Source organism: Nansenia antarctica, assembly GCF_963989245.1.
Source record: "Nansenia antarctica genome assembly, chromosome: 11".
Taxonomy (NCBI): domain Eukaryota; kingdom Metazoa; phylum Chordata; class Actinopteri; order Argentiniformes; family Microstomatidae; genus Nansenia; species Nansenia antarctica.
In genome coordinates, this window is record NC_137681.1 from 16,955,576 (window position 1) to 16,972,955 (window position 17,380).

Consider the following 17,380-nt stretch of genomic DNA (forward strand, 5'->3'; position numbering starts at 1 on the left):
AAACAAAATCGGCGCAAACAAAAAGCATCTCCCATCGGTCAGTATTTGCTTGATATCTGGTGATATTGACGTCACTTTAATCCACAGGCAGTTCTCAAGGTTTTTATGCATCCATCGATTCCTCTCGTGCGTCTTTATCGCATTCATTGACGAAAAGGACGACTCGCGTATAGAAAGGGAACATTGTGAGCACGGAAAATGTCTCTCACAACGGCTTTGCATTGATGAAACCAGGTAGGATGAACGTATAGTTCGCTGTCCATTCCTCTTTAAATGCCCTGTTTCCACCGTCAACTTTCCTCTTTAGACCTTTGGAGAGTGACATTATGTTTCTCTTGCTAGCAGGTTAAATGTTTGGCTAACTTCACCCGGCACGCAAACAACCAATCCAATAATAATAATGTGACCTTGTCTGGGAGGAGGGGGGAATAATTATCAGAATGAAACTGTTACATAATTATTAGAATAAGTTAGGCTACGCTACATCGTCAGTCCACACATTTATTATTCAAAAATATGGAAAAGTGTGAAACTACGTTTCAACGTTGTTGAGAATCACAACACAAACTCGCTAATCAAGCCAAAATACTGCAACATAATGGATTGGACAGCTACCTAGTTAACTAGAACACTACTTTACATTGTTAGCAGGTTCACAAAACAAGCTGTGTTAGTTGACTAGCGATGTGTACAGTCGAAAGAAAAGTCAAAGCATTAGAACGTGTCACATTTTAAAACAATCAATTACTTAAATTAGCCTTTGATTATGTTCGGGCCCGCCATCTAGTGGCTCAAAAAAAAATTGGCCCGAGGCCAAACCTAATTGCCGACCCCTGCCTTAGGAGATGAGTATAGTAGTCTGATCCATGCAATAAAAGTGGGTCCAAAGCCAAAAGCTTTCAGACATTCAAATAAGTACGCCCACTCCACTCTGTCAAAAGCCTTCTCCGCATCCAGGGAGAGAACCACCTCAGGTACCTCCTCGGACGTAGGAGAATGTACGACATTTAGAAGGTTTCGGATGTTAGAGAATGAGTGGCGGCCCAGCATGAAGCCAGTTTGATCAGGGGAGATCACCTCGTCTGTGACGGACTCTAGACGCCGGGCGAGTGCTTTAGCTAATATCTTGAGCAGCGAGATGGGGGCGATGTGAACCACACTCCGTTCTGTCTTTCCCTGGTTTCGGTAAAAGGGTTATGAATGCCTCTGTTAGCGTCTGTGGCAGGGCCTCATTATCCATTGAGTCATTGAACATTTCTAAGATGAGCGGAGTTAATTTGGTTGAGAATTTTTTGTAGAATTCGATGGGGTATCCATCAGGGCCCGGGGCCTTACTACTTTGCATAGCTGTGATTGCATTATAAATGTCGGTGTCTTGGAAGGGTAGTTCAAGTTCTGCTTTATGAACAGGGTTGATAACAGGGGCATTTAAATTTGTGAAGAAATGTTGCATATTGGTATCATCATTGGGTGCCTCAGAAGTGTACAATTTGGAATAAAATGCCCTAAAAGTCTCATTGATTTCGAGGGGGTCAGTTGTAAGCTCCCCATTTTCTCTTTTAATTTGTGGAATCTGTTGGTCAGAGGATTTACATTTTAATTGATGCGCTAACATTCTACCAGCCTTTTCCCCATGCTCATAAACAAAGCCTCGTGATTTCAGCAGCATACGTTCTGTCTTATCGGATGTTAATAACTCGTATTTGGCTTTGAGATTCAGCTTATTTTTGTAAAGCTCCGGGGTGGGAGAGTCAGAGTATTGATGATCTATGTCAATCATTGAGTTGAGAAGTTGCTCCTGTTCTTGCCTCCTAGCTTTGTTCAGCCTAGATGTGTATGCAATAATGTCCCCCCTTATTACTACTTTAAGGGTCTGCCAGAGCAGGGAGGGAGAAACAGTGTCGTCCCTATTGGTTTCCAAGAAATTGTCTATGGCAGTTGAAATCATTTGGCAGAATTCTTTATCTGTTAGTAGTGTGGTATCAAGTCTCCATGGAGCGCGGTCAGAGTAGTTAAGTGGGAAGGACAGATCCAATAGTACTGGGGCATGGTCAGATTCAATTATGGTTGAATATTCTACGTTTTTGACAAAGGGAAGTAGTGTTCTGTCTATAAAGAAGTAATCAATTCTGCTATACGAATGGTGGACGTGTGAAAAAAACGACAATTTTTTATCGTGAGGAAATTGGAAGCGCCATGGATCGACACATCCAATTTGGTCCATGAACGCTGACAACATTTTAGCTAGGGATGTCCCGATCCCACTTTTTCACTACCGATACCGATACCTGGGCTTCGGGTATCGGCGATACCGATACCGATCCGATATTTGTATACATTTTTTGACCCCTGAATATTATATATATATATATTTTTTTTTTTTCCTAACACCAGGGGAGCCACCCCTCCTAAATTTCGTTGTTTGGTACCTGTACTGTAGCAATGACAATAAAGACCATTCATTCATTCATTCATTCAAATACCTCCCCAGTATATAGTCCACACCAACAACAGTTAAATTAAAGACTGCCAGCCTTTATTAAAGCAACAAAAATAGTACTCTGCAGTACTCAGTGACCGTATGTCAATATTTTTTTTTAAATAATGTTACTTTTCATTTGCACCTGATGCTGGCCCATTAGGGGTAACTTATAACTAATGCCCTCGATATTTTGATGTTTTACTTTCAGACGAGCCTTGTCTGTGCCATCTTAAAGCCACTATTCTCTGTTCAACGATAGTAACCCCCTTGACGCTTGATCTGCACCTGATGCTGGCCCTAGAGGGCAGATTATGACGTCAGTTTTATTTTTTAACACTTTCTGTGTAACAAGCATACATTTCTCTACTCTTTCTCTTTTCTTGAACTGAATTGGTGCTTTGTGCTTCAGGTCCTGTGGAGACAACTTTCCCTGGTCATGCTTGCTGTGTCCCTAGGCACATCCATGACCATGTAGTGTCTAGTCTCGTGGTTCCAACCATGGAGGTAGAAAATCGGTGGACAGGCTTATTGTAATGCATGGAATCGAATGAGGAATATAAAAACACACGACGTCCTTCGATTTCTGCCTCAACCAGCCTCGGTGTGAACCCGTGCCAACCCCCTGCACGCTGGTCTCAACAAGTCTCTGTTGGCAGGAACTGGCAGGGGAGCTTTTTTGGCGCTTGTCAGTTTCACGTTTTAGTGTATCCTCAATTTAAGCCCAATCCTTTCCACAGCCACAGGCTGCTCTCTCTACTTAACTCCTCAGAGAAGCTAAATCCTGCTCCACCACATTTACCAGTTGTCAAGGACATCGGCTACTTGAATCGTACATTAAATCTTTTGATCTGTGTTTTATTTCGGTAACTACAGTGGGGAGAACAAGTATTTGATACACTGCTGATTTTGCAGGTTTTCCCACTTAGAAAGAATGTAGAGGTCTGTAATTTTTATCATAGGTACACTTCAACTGTGAGAGACGGAATCTAAAACAAAAATCCAGAAAATCACATTGTATGACTTTTAAATAATTAATTTGCATTTTATTGTATGAAATAAGTATTTGATCACCTACCAACCAGTAATAATTCCAGCTCTCACAGACCTGTTAGTTTTTCTTTAAGAAGCCCTCCTATTCTCCACTCATTACCTGTATTAACTGCACCAGTTTGAACTCGTTACCTTTATAAAAGACACACTCCACACACTCAATCAATCAGACCCCAACCTCTCCACAATGGGCAAGACCAAAGAGCTTTTTTTTATTTTTATTATTTATTTTTTGGCTGTGAGAGTCAATTTATTTAAGCCCGCTGATTTAGGTGAATTTACCCTTGAACGTGTCACCTTAACCATCAACGCAACAATTGCCCCCCCTGAGAGATTTGGCAGGAGCCGCCACTGATGCCCTCATCTCTCTCTGAAGATCCCTCCTTGAGCAGGGGATCCAATCCAGGATTGAGGGGGGCGATGGTCTCTGATTAATCCAGTTTGAGTCCTGTTGGAAGGCCTGATGTGGACTCCCCTGTGTGTGGCAGTCTGTCCTGCGATCCTTGCTGAATGGTTGATGCCACCTTGTCCACTTCTATGCCATATTGGGTATCTACGGCTGATGATCGCTCAAGCTTGGCATGTTCAGGCTGGGTGCTATCCCTTTTCTTGTCATTAGAGGGCAGGCTGCCCCTGTCTGCCTGGGCCCTGGTGGTCTTCCTTAGTGCATTGCCCTTCATCATAGCCAACAGGTGGTCCAACATGATGCAGCCCTCCTCCTGGACTGGGGGGGCTTTACGAATTATTTTTCCGTTCTCCCCCCTCGGTCTCTTGGCGTCATCCTCCTCTTGCTGTTTCTTCCTCTTCTCTGCCTTGATGGCCTGCTCTCTCCAGGTCTGGTTTTCCTTGATTGCTTTAAGGAAGAGTCCTCTGAAGGTCTTGATGGTGTTGAACAGCTCCTCTAGTGAGAGGCGGGACGTGTCCTCACACAGATACTCTGCTAGCTCTTCCTTCTTCTTTTTGATGGAGGCAAAGAGCTCCTGCAGCTTCTCACAGGCCTCCAGGTTCCCCTTCATAGCAGTGAGATACTGCTGCTTGATATCCTCCTGAGAAGAAGAGGACACTTTTTTCTCAGAACCCTTCAACCGTTTGACCAGTGAGCTCGACTCTGCCTGAATAGAATCCACATTTATTCTAGCAGCCTTTTCACAGATCTCTAGATCATCCGGAAGGTTCAGCAAGTCAGCATGGGTTTTCTCCGCCTCCTCCAGGATGTGATGGAGCAATGTGATACGGGACTTGTTGGCTTTGGTATCTGTGAGCTTCAGCAAGGTGCTGATCTTGAAGCCATCTGCATTGCCTATGTGACTCCCATAGTTGAGGAAGTTTCCAATGTCAAGTATGAGCTTGCAGAAACTTGGAAGGCGGGTGCTCTCCTTCAAACTCTCACAGGCTGCGTCCAGCAGCTCAGCTTTGGGTTGCAGCATCTTTAACACAGAAGGGGTCTCCTCACAGAGAAGCATGCACTCGATCCTCATGGTGTAGCATGAAACTGATAGGAGCTCGAGGTAGAACCGATCCACACCGGCCAGCTTCTCTATCTCCCCTTGGTATGACTTGAGGTTCTCAATCTCATGTTTCTCCGGCAGTAACGTCTGCATCTGTTTCAGCACCTCGACGTCAAACTTGGAACGGTCCCCATTTTGGATCATAGCTACAAAGTCTTTATGTGAGCATCTGAACTGCTTCAAGAATATGTTCAAATCTAGATTTTTCTTGGCATCAATGAAGGATATCTCTTTGGGCTCTCGTTTGACCGTAGTGTTGGTACTTTTGGCCTTTGAGTCAGTCACTGGCAGACAGAAGAGCTCCTCAATGCTGGAGTAGTCAGGTTCCAGGGAATCAGACTGCACTGACGACCACATGGATTGGCTTTCAGACACCACTCTGGAGGGCAGCTTCTGCCAGTTGAGCTTCTTCATGCGCAGTGTGGGACAGCGGCTGGCCTTGGGGAGAGGAGCGTTCTGGGGCACAATAATACCTCCTCCAATACCTGGGGGAGGGGGTGGTGGGGGAGGGGGGCCCATACCAGGCAGGGGAGGGGGAGGTGGGGGGCCCATACCAGGCAGGGGAGGGGGAGGTGGGGGGCCCATACCAGGCAGGGGAGGGGGAGGAGGTGGACCTCCCTGCCCCATCCCTGGTAGAGGTGGTGGAGGAGGAGGTGGCATCCCAGGTAAAGGAGGAGGTGGTGGGGGTGCACCATAAGTGGTGCCTGGCAGGGGTGGGGGTGGGGGAGGAGGAGGGTTTGGGGTAGCAGCAGGAAGTGGAGGGGGAGGAGGGGGAGGAGGGGGAGTTACGGAAGCCATGTCTGATTGGTTGGTTGTGCTGCCGAGCAAGTCTGTCTGGATTGCCCTGTTGGTGGTCTTGGTCTTGGGACTGGCTGAGATCTGTTGTCTCTTGGAAGAGAGCAGGCGCTCCATCAAACGTTCAGCGGAGTCCATTTGTGAGTCGTGGGCCAGCAGAGTGGCACGGACAGCCAGGGCCTCCAGGGTCAGCCACACGTCTCCCCGTCCTGGAGCCACCAGCAGCAGAGCCTGCAGGATGGACAGCAGCTGGACAGAGGCTGGGGAGCTGCTCACTTTGGTGAGGAGGGAGGTGAAGACCTCCTGGTGACTGCTCATGTCGATGCCTCCGTACACCCTCTCCATCTCCTCCGCATCCTCGGCCATGGAATCCTCAAAGGCCTCACACTGGATGTTCAGGTCCAGGTCCTCAGTCTCCCTGTTACATAAACACACATGCACATATGCACGCACACGCACACACAACATAGGTATTGATGTTTGGGAAATCTTACAGAAAGTGACTGTGACTGTTGTTCCACCAACATTTGATTAGCATTTAATGCATCCCACACCTACCTCAGCATTGGCAGTATATCCAAAACTGGAAAATACATAATTAAGATGAATCCCAGTACTTTCAATATCTCAATATCTCTATATTATCTCAATGGCCAATGCACACAGTGTTTTTGTAGCACTGTCAAATGTTGCAAATGTTGTAATAGTTTCTTATTGCATCACAATGGGACAATTGGAAAAACTTCAACATTCTAAATTGCCTGACACAGAAGAGCTTGCCTTGAAAACGCCTTGTCTAATGGTTTCTATTTTATTTTTTTAAATATTTTTTTTACTTTCTTTTTATTGAGATGTTACAGATATACAAAAATAATACTTTTCAGTTTTGGTTTGTTTTTACACAAAACACAAACATGTCCCAACCCCCCCCCCCCCCCCCCCCCACAAAATCCCAAGTGGTGCATCCCAGGACGAAGGATATAAATAAACAACAATAAATAATAATAATAATAATAACAGTGGTGATAGGTAATGAAGACAGTACAGGTAAGTAATCAAAGAGATAAAGAGAAATAAAGTGCAATTCATTTGTAAGTGAGGATAGATGAGATGGTCGTGTTGGTCTGTGATACCATGTCTGTTATGATTGTAATATGTCCCTCTCTAGAACGAGATGATGTATCTCTAGGGGTTTATCCTGATAAATAGATTCACAACATATGTCATCACTCAGCATCCAGCGCACTTGCATTGTCAGGGAGGGTTTTTAGTTTGTTGAAATAGGATATTATTGGGTTCCAGGTGAAATAAAAGCGGTCTTTGGACCCCCTAAGTGTATATTTAATCTTTTCAAGTTTCAAGTGAAGCATAAGGTCAGTCAACCATAAGGAGGAATTCGGTGGTTTGGGGGATGTCCAACAAAGCAAAATCCTCCGTCGAGCAAGTAGAGTGGCAAATGCCACAATGTCTTTATGCTTGTTAATAATCTGTTGGTCAGTTGGCGCTATGCCAAAGATAGCTGAGTAGGCGTTAGGTTGCAGGTTCAGATCTAGTGCCTGTGAGAGGGTCCTGAAAACTGCTGACCAATAATCAAATAATAAGGGACATGACCAAAACATGTGTGTTAGCGTTGCCGGAGCGTTATGACATCTGCTACAATTCTCATCCACGTCAGGATAGATTCTGGCTAGCCTAGATTTGGAAAGGTGAATTCGGTGCAAGACCTTAAATTGGATTACGCCTAGTCTAGCACATGATGTGCTCCCGTTAACTCTCGTCAGAGCCTCAGTCCAGGAGTCATCGGGTATTACGTCCCCTAGCTCCTCCTGCCATTTCTCTTTAATTTTGTGGAGGGAAGTGTCTCCGAGGGATGATATGCTAGAGTAAATACTTGATATTAGGCCTTTTAGATTGGGAGGAATTTGGAGGATATCATCTATAGCAGAAGGTTGTGGTGCATTTGGGAAGTTTGGATCCAAACTTTTAATGAAATGTCGGACCTGGAGGTATCGAAAATAACTTGAGCGGGGAAGGTTGAATTTTTGAGAGAGGTGATTAAAGGTCGAGAAGACGCCCTCAGTATAGAGATCTTTAAATTTGGAGAGACCGAGTCTTTTCCATAAGGCGAAAGCATTGTCTATTCTGGCGGGGACAAAAAGGTGGTTATTGCAGATAGGGGCTAGGTTGGAGAAATCTTTTAAACCAAAGTGGCGTCGAAATTGTGACCATATTCGTAATGTATTAACAACAACAGGGTTAGAGGTGTAGTGTGGGGCAGATAGAGGGAGTTTGGAGGTAATCAAGGCGGAGAGGGATGTTGAAAGACATGACTCATTTTCTATTTCGCACCAAGACGGCTGTGGTGAATGGACCCAGTATATGATTTTCTGAATATTGGCAGCCCAGTGATAATAAAGCAAATTTGGTAGGCCCAGTCCGCCCTGGGACCGATGTCGCTGTAGAAGTATTTTCTGTATTCTAGGGACTTTACCCCCCCCAAATGAAAGATGATATGGACTTATCTATGGACGAGAAGAAGGACTTTGGGAGGAATATAGGGAGACATTGGAAAAGGTAGAGGAATCGGGGTAGAACGTTCATCTTAATGCTTAATACAGTTGATCTTCCCTGCCAGTGATAAATTAATGGACCTCCATTTCTGTAAATCATCTTTTAATTTATTAACAAGGGGCGTGAAGTTTTTTTCATGTAGTTTAGAGAAGGACCGTGTAATATTAATTCCCAAATATTTGAAGCCAGATTTAGACAAATGGAAGGGCAAGTCACATTGTGGGATTGCGAGATCTAGGTTGTTCACTGGAAAACATTCGCTCTTAGTGAGGTTGATCTTGTATCCCGAAAAGCTACCAAATCTATGCAGCATCTGAACTATATGGGAAATGCATTGCACCGGTTCAGATACATACAACAGTAAGTCGTCGGCATATAGCGCCACCTTGTGTTCCTTCCCCCATCTAGAAATTCCATTTATTATTGGAGAAGATTTTAAATCAAATCAAATCAAATCAAATTTTATTTGTATAGCGTATTAACATATATCTGTCTATCTATGTATTAACATGATAGACAGAGGTTCGATGGCGAATGAGAATAGGAGTGGGCTCAGCGGGCACCCCTGGCGTGTCCCTCTCGACAATGAGAAAAATGTGGAGCGTTTCCCGTTCGTAACTACCGATGCCTTAGGACAGGGGTCGGCAATAGGCGGCCCGTGGGCCATTGCTGGCCCGTCACCAATAATATTTGGCCCAGCAGATTATTTTGAGAATCCACTTTTTATTTTTTATTTTTTTTATTTTTTTATAATAATATCGGACCGACAGTCCCACATATAGCGCCTATAATGTCCGAATAGAGAATCGAACTCCACCTGAATAATGCTTATTGTACTTTTATCCATGTTGAGAGTGAATGACACAGGGACAGACAATCAGGCAGCAAGGTGCACCGAAGCGCACTGACGCTGAACCCCTCAGAGTGAATCATAAGCAGGTGGACAACGCGTCACGGTGCTGAAATAGCCGACATACCGTGTGTGGTTTGAACAAAATAACACGAGCTCAGTAAGCCATTCAAACGTAATGTTTACGTATATGTGACTGCAACACACATATGAACAGTAACAACGCAAATTCTGTTTAATTTTCTGAAAAACATTGAAAACAAAATCGGCGCAAACAAAAAGCATCTCCCATCGGTCAGTATTTGCTTGATATCTGGTGATATTGACGTCACTTTAATCCACAGGCAGTTCTCAAGGTTTTTATGCATCCATCGATTCCTCTCGTGCGTCTTTATCGCATTCATTGACGAAAAGGACGACTCGCGTATAGAAAGGGAACATTGTGAGCACGGAAAATGTCTCTCACAACGGCTTTGCATTGATGAAACCAGGTAGGATGAACGTATAGTTCGCTGTCCATTCCTCTTTAAATGCCCTGTTTCCACCGTCAACTTTCCTCTTTAGACCTTTGGAGAGTGACATTATGTTTCTCTTGCTAGCAGGTTAAATGTTTGGCTAACTTCACCCGGCACGCAAACAACCAATCCAATAATAATAATGTGACCTTGTCTGGGAGGAGGGGGGAATAATTATCAGAATGAAACTGTTACATAATTATTAGAATAAGTTAGGCTACGCTACATCGTCAGTCCACACATTTATTATTCAAAAATATGGAAAAGTGTGAAACTACGTTTCAACGTTGTTGAGAATCACAACACAAACTCGCTAATCAAGCCAAAATACTGCAACATAATGGATTGGACAGCTACCTAGTTAACTAGAACACTACTTTACATTGTTAGCAGGTTCACAAAACAAGCTGTGTTAGTTGACTAGCGATGTGTACAGTCGAAAGAAAAGTCAAAGCATTAGAACGTGTCACATTTTAAAACAATCAATTACTTAAATTAGCCTTTGATTATGTTCGGGCCCGCCATCTAGTGGCTCAAAAAAAAATTGGCCCGAGGCCAAACCTAATTGCCGACCCCTGCCTTAGGAGATGAGTATAGTAGTCTGATCCATGCAATAAAAGTGGGTCCAAAGCCAAAAGCTTTCAGACATTCAAATAAGTACGCCCACTCCACTCTGTCAAAAGCCTTCTCCGCATCCAGGGAGAGAACCACCTCAGGTACCTCCTCGGACGTAGGAGAATGTACGACATTTAGAAGGTTTCGGATGTTAGAGAATGAGTGGCGGCCCAGCATGATCAGGGGAGATCACCTCGTCTGTGACGGACTCTAGACGCCGGGCGAGTGCTTTAGCTAATATCTTGACATCGCTGTTGAGCAGCGAGATGGGGCGATGTGAACCACACTCCGTTCTGTCTTTCCCTGGTTTCGGTAAAAGGGTTATGAATGCCTCTGTTAGCGTCTGTGGCAGGGCCTCATTATCCATTGAGTCATTGAACATTTCTAAGATGAGCGGAGTTAATTTGGTTGAGAATTTTTTGTAGAATTCGATGGGGTATCCATCAGGGCCCGGGGCCTTACTACTTTGCATAGCTGTGATTGCATTATAAATGTCGGTGTCTTGGAAGGGTAGTTCAAGTTCTGCTTTATGAACAGGGTTGATAACAGGGGCATTTAAATTTGTGAAGAAATGTTGCATATTGGTATCATCATTGGGTGCCTCAGAAGTGTACAATTTGGAATAAAATGCCCTAAAAGTCTCATTGATTTCGAGGGGGTCAGTTGTAAGCTCCCCATTTTCTCTTTTAATTTGTGGAATCTGTTGGTCAGAGGATTTACATTTTAATTGATGCGCTAACATTCTACCAGCCTTTTCCCCATGCTCATAAACAAAGCCTCGTGATTTCAGCAGCATACGTTCTGTCTTATCGGATGTTAATAACTCGTATTTGGCTTTGAGATTCAGCTTATTTTTGTAAAGCTCCGGGGTGGGAGAGTCAGAGTATTGATGATCTATGTCAATCATTGAGTTGAGAAGTTGCTCCTGTTCTTGCCTCCTAGCTTTGTTCAGCCTAGATGTGTATGCAATAATGTCCCCCCTTATTACTACTTTAAGGGTCTGCCAGAGCAGGGAGGGAGAAACAGTGTCGTCCCTATTGGTTTCCAAGAAATTGTCTATGGCAGTTGAAATCATTTGGCAGAATTCTTTATCTGTTAGTAGTGTGGTATCAAGTCTCCATGGAGCGCGGTCAGAGTAGTTAAGTGGGAAGGACAGATCCAATAGTACTGGGGCATGGTCAGATTCAATTATGGTTGAATATTCTACGTTTTTGACAAAGGGAAGTAGTGTTCTGTCTATAAAGAAGTAATCAATTCTGCTATACGAATGGTGGACGTGTGAAAAAAACGAGAATTTTTTATCGTGAGGAAATTGGAAGCGCCATGGATCGACACATCCAATTTGGTCCATGAACGCTGACAACATTTTAGCTAGGGATGTCCCGATCCCACTTTTTCACTACCGATACCGATACCTGGGCTTCGGGTATCGGCGATACCGATACCGATCCGATATTTGTATACATTTTTTGACCCCTGAATATTATATATATATATATATTTTTTTTTTTTCCTAACACCAGGGGAGCCACCCCTCCTAAATTTCGTTGTTTGGTACCTGTACTGTAGCAATGACAATAAAGACCATTCATTCATTCATTCATTCAAATACCTCCCCAGTATATAGTCCACACCAACAACAGTTAAATTAAAGACTGCCAGCCTTTATTAAAGCAACAAAAATAGTACTCTGCAGTACTCAGTGACCGTATGTCAATATTTTTTTTAAAATAATGTTACTTTTCATTTGCACCTGATGCTGGCCCATTAGGGGTAACTTATAACTAATGCCCTCGATATTTTGATGTTTTACTTTCAGACGAGCCTTGTCTGTGCCATCTTAAAGCCACTATTCTCTGTTCAACGATAGTAACCCCCTTGACGCTTGATCTGCACCTGATGCTGGCCCTAGAGGGCAGATTATGACGTCAGTTTTATTTTTTAACACTTTCTGTGTAACAAGCATACATTTCTCTACTCTTTCTCTTTTCTTGAACTGAATTGGTGCTTTGTGCTTCAGGTCCTGTGGAGACAACTTTCCCTGGTCATGCTTGCTGTGTCCCTAGGCACATCCATGACCATGTAGTGTCTAGTCTCGTGGTTCCAACCATGGAGGTAGAAAATCGGTGGACAGGCTTATTGTAATGCATGGAATCGAATGAGGAATATAAAAACACACGACGTCCTTCGATTTCTGCCTCAACCAGCCTCGGTGTGAACCCGTGCCAACCCCCTGCACGCTGGTCTCAACAAGTCTCTGTTGGCAGGAACTGGCAGGGGAGCTTTTTTGGCGCTTGTCAGTTTCACGTTTTAGTGTATCCTCAATTTAAGCCCAATCCTTTCCACAGCCACAGGCTGCTCTCTCTACTTAACTCCTCAGAGAAGCTAAATCCTGCTCCACCACATTTACCAGTTGTCAAGGACATCGGCTACTTGAATCGTACATTAAATCTTTTGATCTGTGTTTTATTTCGGTAACTACAGTGGGGAGAACAAGTATTTGATACACTGCTGATTTTGCAGGTTTTCCCACTTAGAAAGAATGTAGAGGTCTGTAATTTTTATCATAGGTACACTTCAACTGTGAGAGACGGAATCTAAAACAAAAATCCAGAAAATCACATTGTATGACTTTTAAATAATTAATTTGCATTTTATTGTATGAAATAAGTATTTGATCACCTACCAACCAGTAATAATTCCAGCTCTCACAGACCTGTTAGTTTTTCTTTAAGAAGCCCTCCTATTCTCCACTCATTACCTGTATTAACTGCACCAGTTTGAACTCGTTACCTTTATAAAAGACACACTCCACACACTCAATCAATCAGACCCCAACCTCTCCACAATGGGCAAGACCAAAGAGCTTTTTTTTATTTTTATTATTTATTTTTTGGCTGTGAGAGTCAATTTATTTAAGCCCGCTGATTTAGGTGAATTTACCCTTGAACGTGTCACCTTAACCATCAACGCAACAATTGCCCCCCCTGAGAGATTTGGCAGGAGCCGCCAGCCCGCCACTGATGCCCTCATCTCTCTCTGAAGATCCCTCCTTGAGCAGGGGATCCAATCCAGGATTGAGGGGGGCGATGGTCTCTGATTAATCCAGTTTGAGTCCTGTTGGAAGGCCTGATGTGGACTCCCCTGTGTGTGGCAGTCTGTCCTGCGATCCTTGCTGAATGGTTGATGCCACCTTGTCCACTTCTATGCCATATTGGGTATCTACGGCTGATGATCGCTCAAGCTTGGCATGTTCAGGCTGGGTGCTATCCCTTTTCTTGTCATTAGAGGGCAGGCTGCCCCTGTCTGCCTGGGCCCTGGTGGTCTTCCTTAGTGCATTGCCCTTCATCATAGCCAACAGGTGGTCCAACATGATGCAGCCCTCCTCCTGGACTGGGGGGGCTTTACGAATTATTTTTCCGTTCTCCCCCCTCGGTCTCTTGGCGTCATCCTCCTCTTGCTGTTTCTTCCTCTTCTCTGCCTTGATGGCCTGCTCTCTCCAGGTCTGGTTTTCCTTGATTGCTTTAAGGAAGAGTCCTCTGAAGGTCTTGATGGTGTTGAACAGCTCCTCTAGTGAGAGGCGGGACGTGTCCTCACACAGATACTCTGCTAGCTCTTCCTTCTTCTTTTTGATGGAGGCAAAGAGCTCCTGCAGCTTCTCACAGGCCTCCAGGTTCCCCTTCATAGCAGTGAGATACTGCTGCTTGATATCCTCCTGAGAAGAAGAGGACACTTTTTTCTCAGAACCCTTCAACCGTTTGACCAGTGAGCTCGACTCTGCCTGAATAGAATCCACATTTATTCTAGCAGCCTTTTCACAGATCTCTAGATCATCCGGAAGGTTCAGCAAGTCAGCATGGGTTTTCTCCGCCTCCTCCAGGATGTGATGGAGCAATGTGATACGGGACTTGTTGGCTTTGGTATCTGTGAGCTTCAGCAAGGTGCTGATCTTGAAGCCATCTGCATTGCCTATGTGACTCCCATAGTTGAGGAAGTTTCCAATGTCAAGTATGAGCTTGCAGAAACTTGGAAGGCGGGTGCTCTCCTTCAAACTCTCACAGGCTGCGTCCAGCAGCTCAGCTTTGGGTTGCAGCATCTTTAACACAGAAGGGGTCTCCTCACAGAGAAGCATGCACTCGATCCTCATGGTGTAGCATGAAACTGATAGGAGCTCGAGGTAGAACCGATCCACACCGGCCAGCTTCTCTATCTCCCCTTGGTATGACTTGAGGTTCTCAATCTCATGTTTCTCCGGCAGTAACGTCTGCATCTGTTTCAGCACCTCGACGTCAAACTTGGAACGGTCCCCATTTTGGATCATAGCTACAAAGTCTTTATGTGAGCATCTGAACTGCTTCAAGAATATGTTCAAATCTAGATTTTTCTTGGCATCAATGAAGGATATCTCTTTGGGCTCTCGTTTGACCGTAGTGTTGGTACTTTTGGCCTTTGAGTCAGTCACTGGCAGACAGAAGAGCTCCTCAATGCTGGAGTAGTCAGGTTCCAGGGAATCAGACTGCACTGACGACCACATGGATTGGCTTTCAGACACCACTCTGGAGGGCAGCTTCTGCCAGTTGAGCTTCTTCATGCGCAGTGTGGGACAGCGGCTGGCCTTGGGGAGAGGAGCGTTCTGGGGCACAATAATACCTCCTCCAATACCTGGGGGAGGGGGTGGTGGGGGAGGGGGGCCCATACCAGGCAGGGGAGGGGGAGGTGGGGGGCCCATACCAGGCAGGGGAGGGGGAGGTGGGGGGCCCATACCAGGCAGGGGAGGGGGAGGAGGTGGACCTCCCTGCCCCATCCCTGGTAGAGGTGGTGGAGGAGGAGGTGGCATCCCAGGTAAAGGAGGAGGTGGTGGGGGTGCACCATAAGTGGTGCCTGGCAGGGGTGGGGGTGGGGGAGGAGGAGGGTTTGGGGTAGCAGCAGGAAGTGGAGGGGGAGGAGGGGGAGGAGGGGGAGTTACGGAAGCCATGTCTGATTGGTTGGTTGTGCTGCCGAGCAAGTCTGTCTGGATTGCCCTGTTGGTGGTCTTGGTCTTGGGACTGGCTGAGATCTGTTGTCTCTTGGAAGAGAGCAGGCGCTCCATCAAACGTTCAGCGGAGTCCATTTGTGAGTCGTGGGCCAGCAGAGTGGCACGGACAGCCAGGGCCTCCAGGGTCAGCCACACGTCTCCCCGTCCTGGAGCCACCAGCAGCAGAGCCTGCAGGATGGACAGCAGCTGGACAGAGGCTGGGGAGCTGCTCACTTTGGTGAGGAGGGAGGTGAAGACCTCCTGGTGACTGCTCATGTCGATGCCTCCGTACACCCTCTCCATCTCCTCCGCATCCTCGGCCATGGAATCCTCAAAGGCCTCACACTGGATGTTCAGGTCCAGGTCCTCAGTCTCCCTGTTACATAAACACACATGCACATATGCACGCACACGCACACACAACATAGGTATTGATGTTTGGGAAATCTTACAGAAAGTGACTGTGACTGTTGTTCCACCAACATTTGATTAGCATTTAATGCATCCCACACCTACCTCAGCATTGGCAGTATATCCAAAACTGGAAAATACATAATTAAGATGAATCCCAGTACTTTCAATATCTCAATATCTCTATATTATCTCAATGGCCAATGCACACAGTGTTTTTGTAGCACTGTCAAATGTTGCAAATGTTGTAATAGTTTCTTATTGCATCACAATGGGACAATTGGAAAAACTTCAACATTCTAAATTGCCTGACACAGAAGAGCTTGCCTTGAAAACGCCTTGTCTAATGGTTTCTATTTTATTTTTTAAAATATTTTTTTTACTTTCTTTTTATTGAGATGTTACAGATATACAAAAATAATACTTTTCAGTTTTGGTTTGTTTTTACACAAAACACAAACATGTCCCAACCCCCCCCCCCCCCCCCCCCCCCCACAAAATCCCAAGTGGTGCATCCCAGGACGAAGGATATAAATAAACAACAATAAATAATAATAATAATAATAACAGTGGTGATAGGTAATGAAGACAGTACAGGTAAGTAATCAAAGAGATAAAGAGAAATAAAGTGCAATTCATTTGTAAGTGAGGATAGATGAGATGGTCGTGTTGGTCTGTGATACCATGTCTGTTATGATTGTAATATGTCCCTCTCTAGAACGAGATGATGTATCTCTAGGGGTTTATCCTGATAAATAGATTCACAACATATGTCATCACTCAGCATCCAGCGCACTTGCATTGTCAGGGAGGGTTTTTAGTTTGTTGAAATAGGATATTATTGGGTTCCAGGTGAAATAAAAGCGGTCTTTGGACCCCCTAAGTGTATATTTAATGTTTTCAAGTTTCAAGTGAAGCATAAGGTCAGTCAACCATAAGGAGGAATTCGGTGGTTTGGGGGATGTCCAACAAAGCAAAATCCTCCGTCGAGCAAGTAGAGTGGCAAATGCCACAATGTCTTTATGCTTGTTAATAATCTGTTGGTCAGTTGGCGCTATGCCAAAGATAGCTGAGTAGGCGTTAGGTTGCAGGTTCAGATCTAGTGCCTGTGAGAGGGTCCTGAAAACTGCTGACCAATAATCAAATAATAAGGGACATGACCAAAACATGTGTGTTAGCGTTGCCGGAGCGTTATGACATCTGCTACAATTCTCATCCACGTCAGGATAGATTCTGGCTAGCCTAGATTTGGAAAGGTGAATTCGGTGCAAGACCTTAAATTGGATTACGCCTAGTCTAGCACATGATGTGCTCCCGTTAACTCTCGTCAGAGCCTCAGTCCAGGAGTCATCGGGTATTACGTCCCCTAGCTCCTCCTGCCATTTCTCTTTAATTTTGTGGAGGGAAGTGTCTCCGAGGGATGATATGCTAGAGTAAATACTTGATATTAGGCCTTTTAGATTGGGAGGAATTTGGAGGATATCATCTATAGCAGAAGGTTGTGGTGCATTTGGGAAGTTTGGATCCAAACTTTTAATGAAATGTCGGACCTGGAGGTATCGAAAATAA

At 44.8% G+C, this 17,380-nt stretch overlaps 1 protein-coding gene across 1 annotated transcript; it reads right to left on the bottom strand.

Moving 5' to 3' along the window:
* Nucleotides 1-2,731: 2,731 nt before the first annotated feature.
* Nucleotides 2,732-15,772, bottom strand: LOC308167890 (uncharacterized protein; the record flags this gene model as incomplete). Its single annotated transcript, XM_080542368.1, has 3 exons — nucleotides 13,649-15,772; nucleotides 4,090-6,249; nucleotides 2,732-2,779 (listed from the first exon to the last, which is right to left on the bottom strand). The coding sequence occupies exons 1-3, from the start codon at nucleotides 15,722-15,724 to the stop codon at nucleotides 2,732-2,734; spliced, it is 4,284 nt and encodes a 1,427-aa protein (XP_080398494.1). The 5' UTR covers nucleotides 15,725-15,772.
* Nucleotides 15,773-17,380: the final 1,608 nt, after the last annotated feature.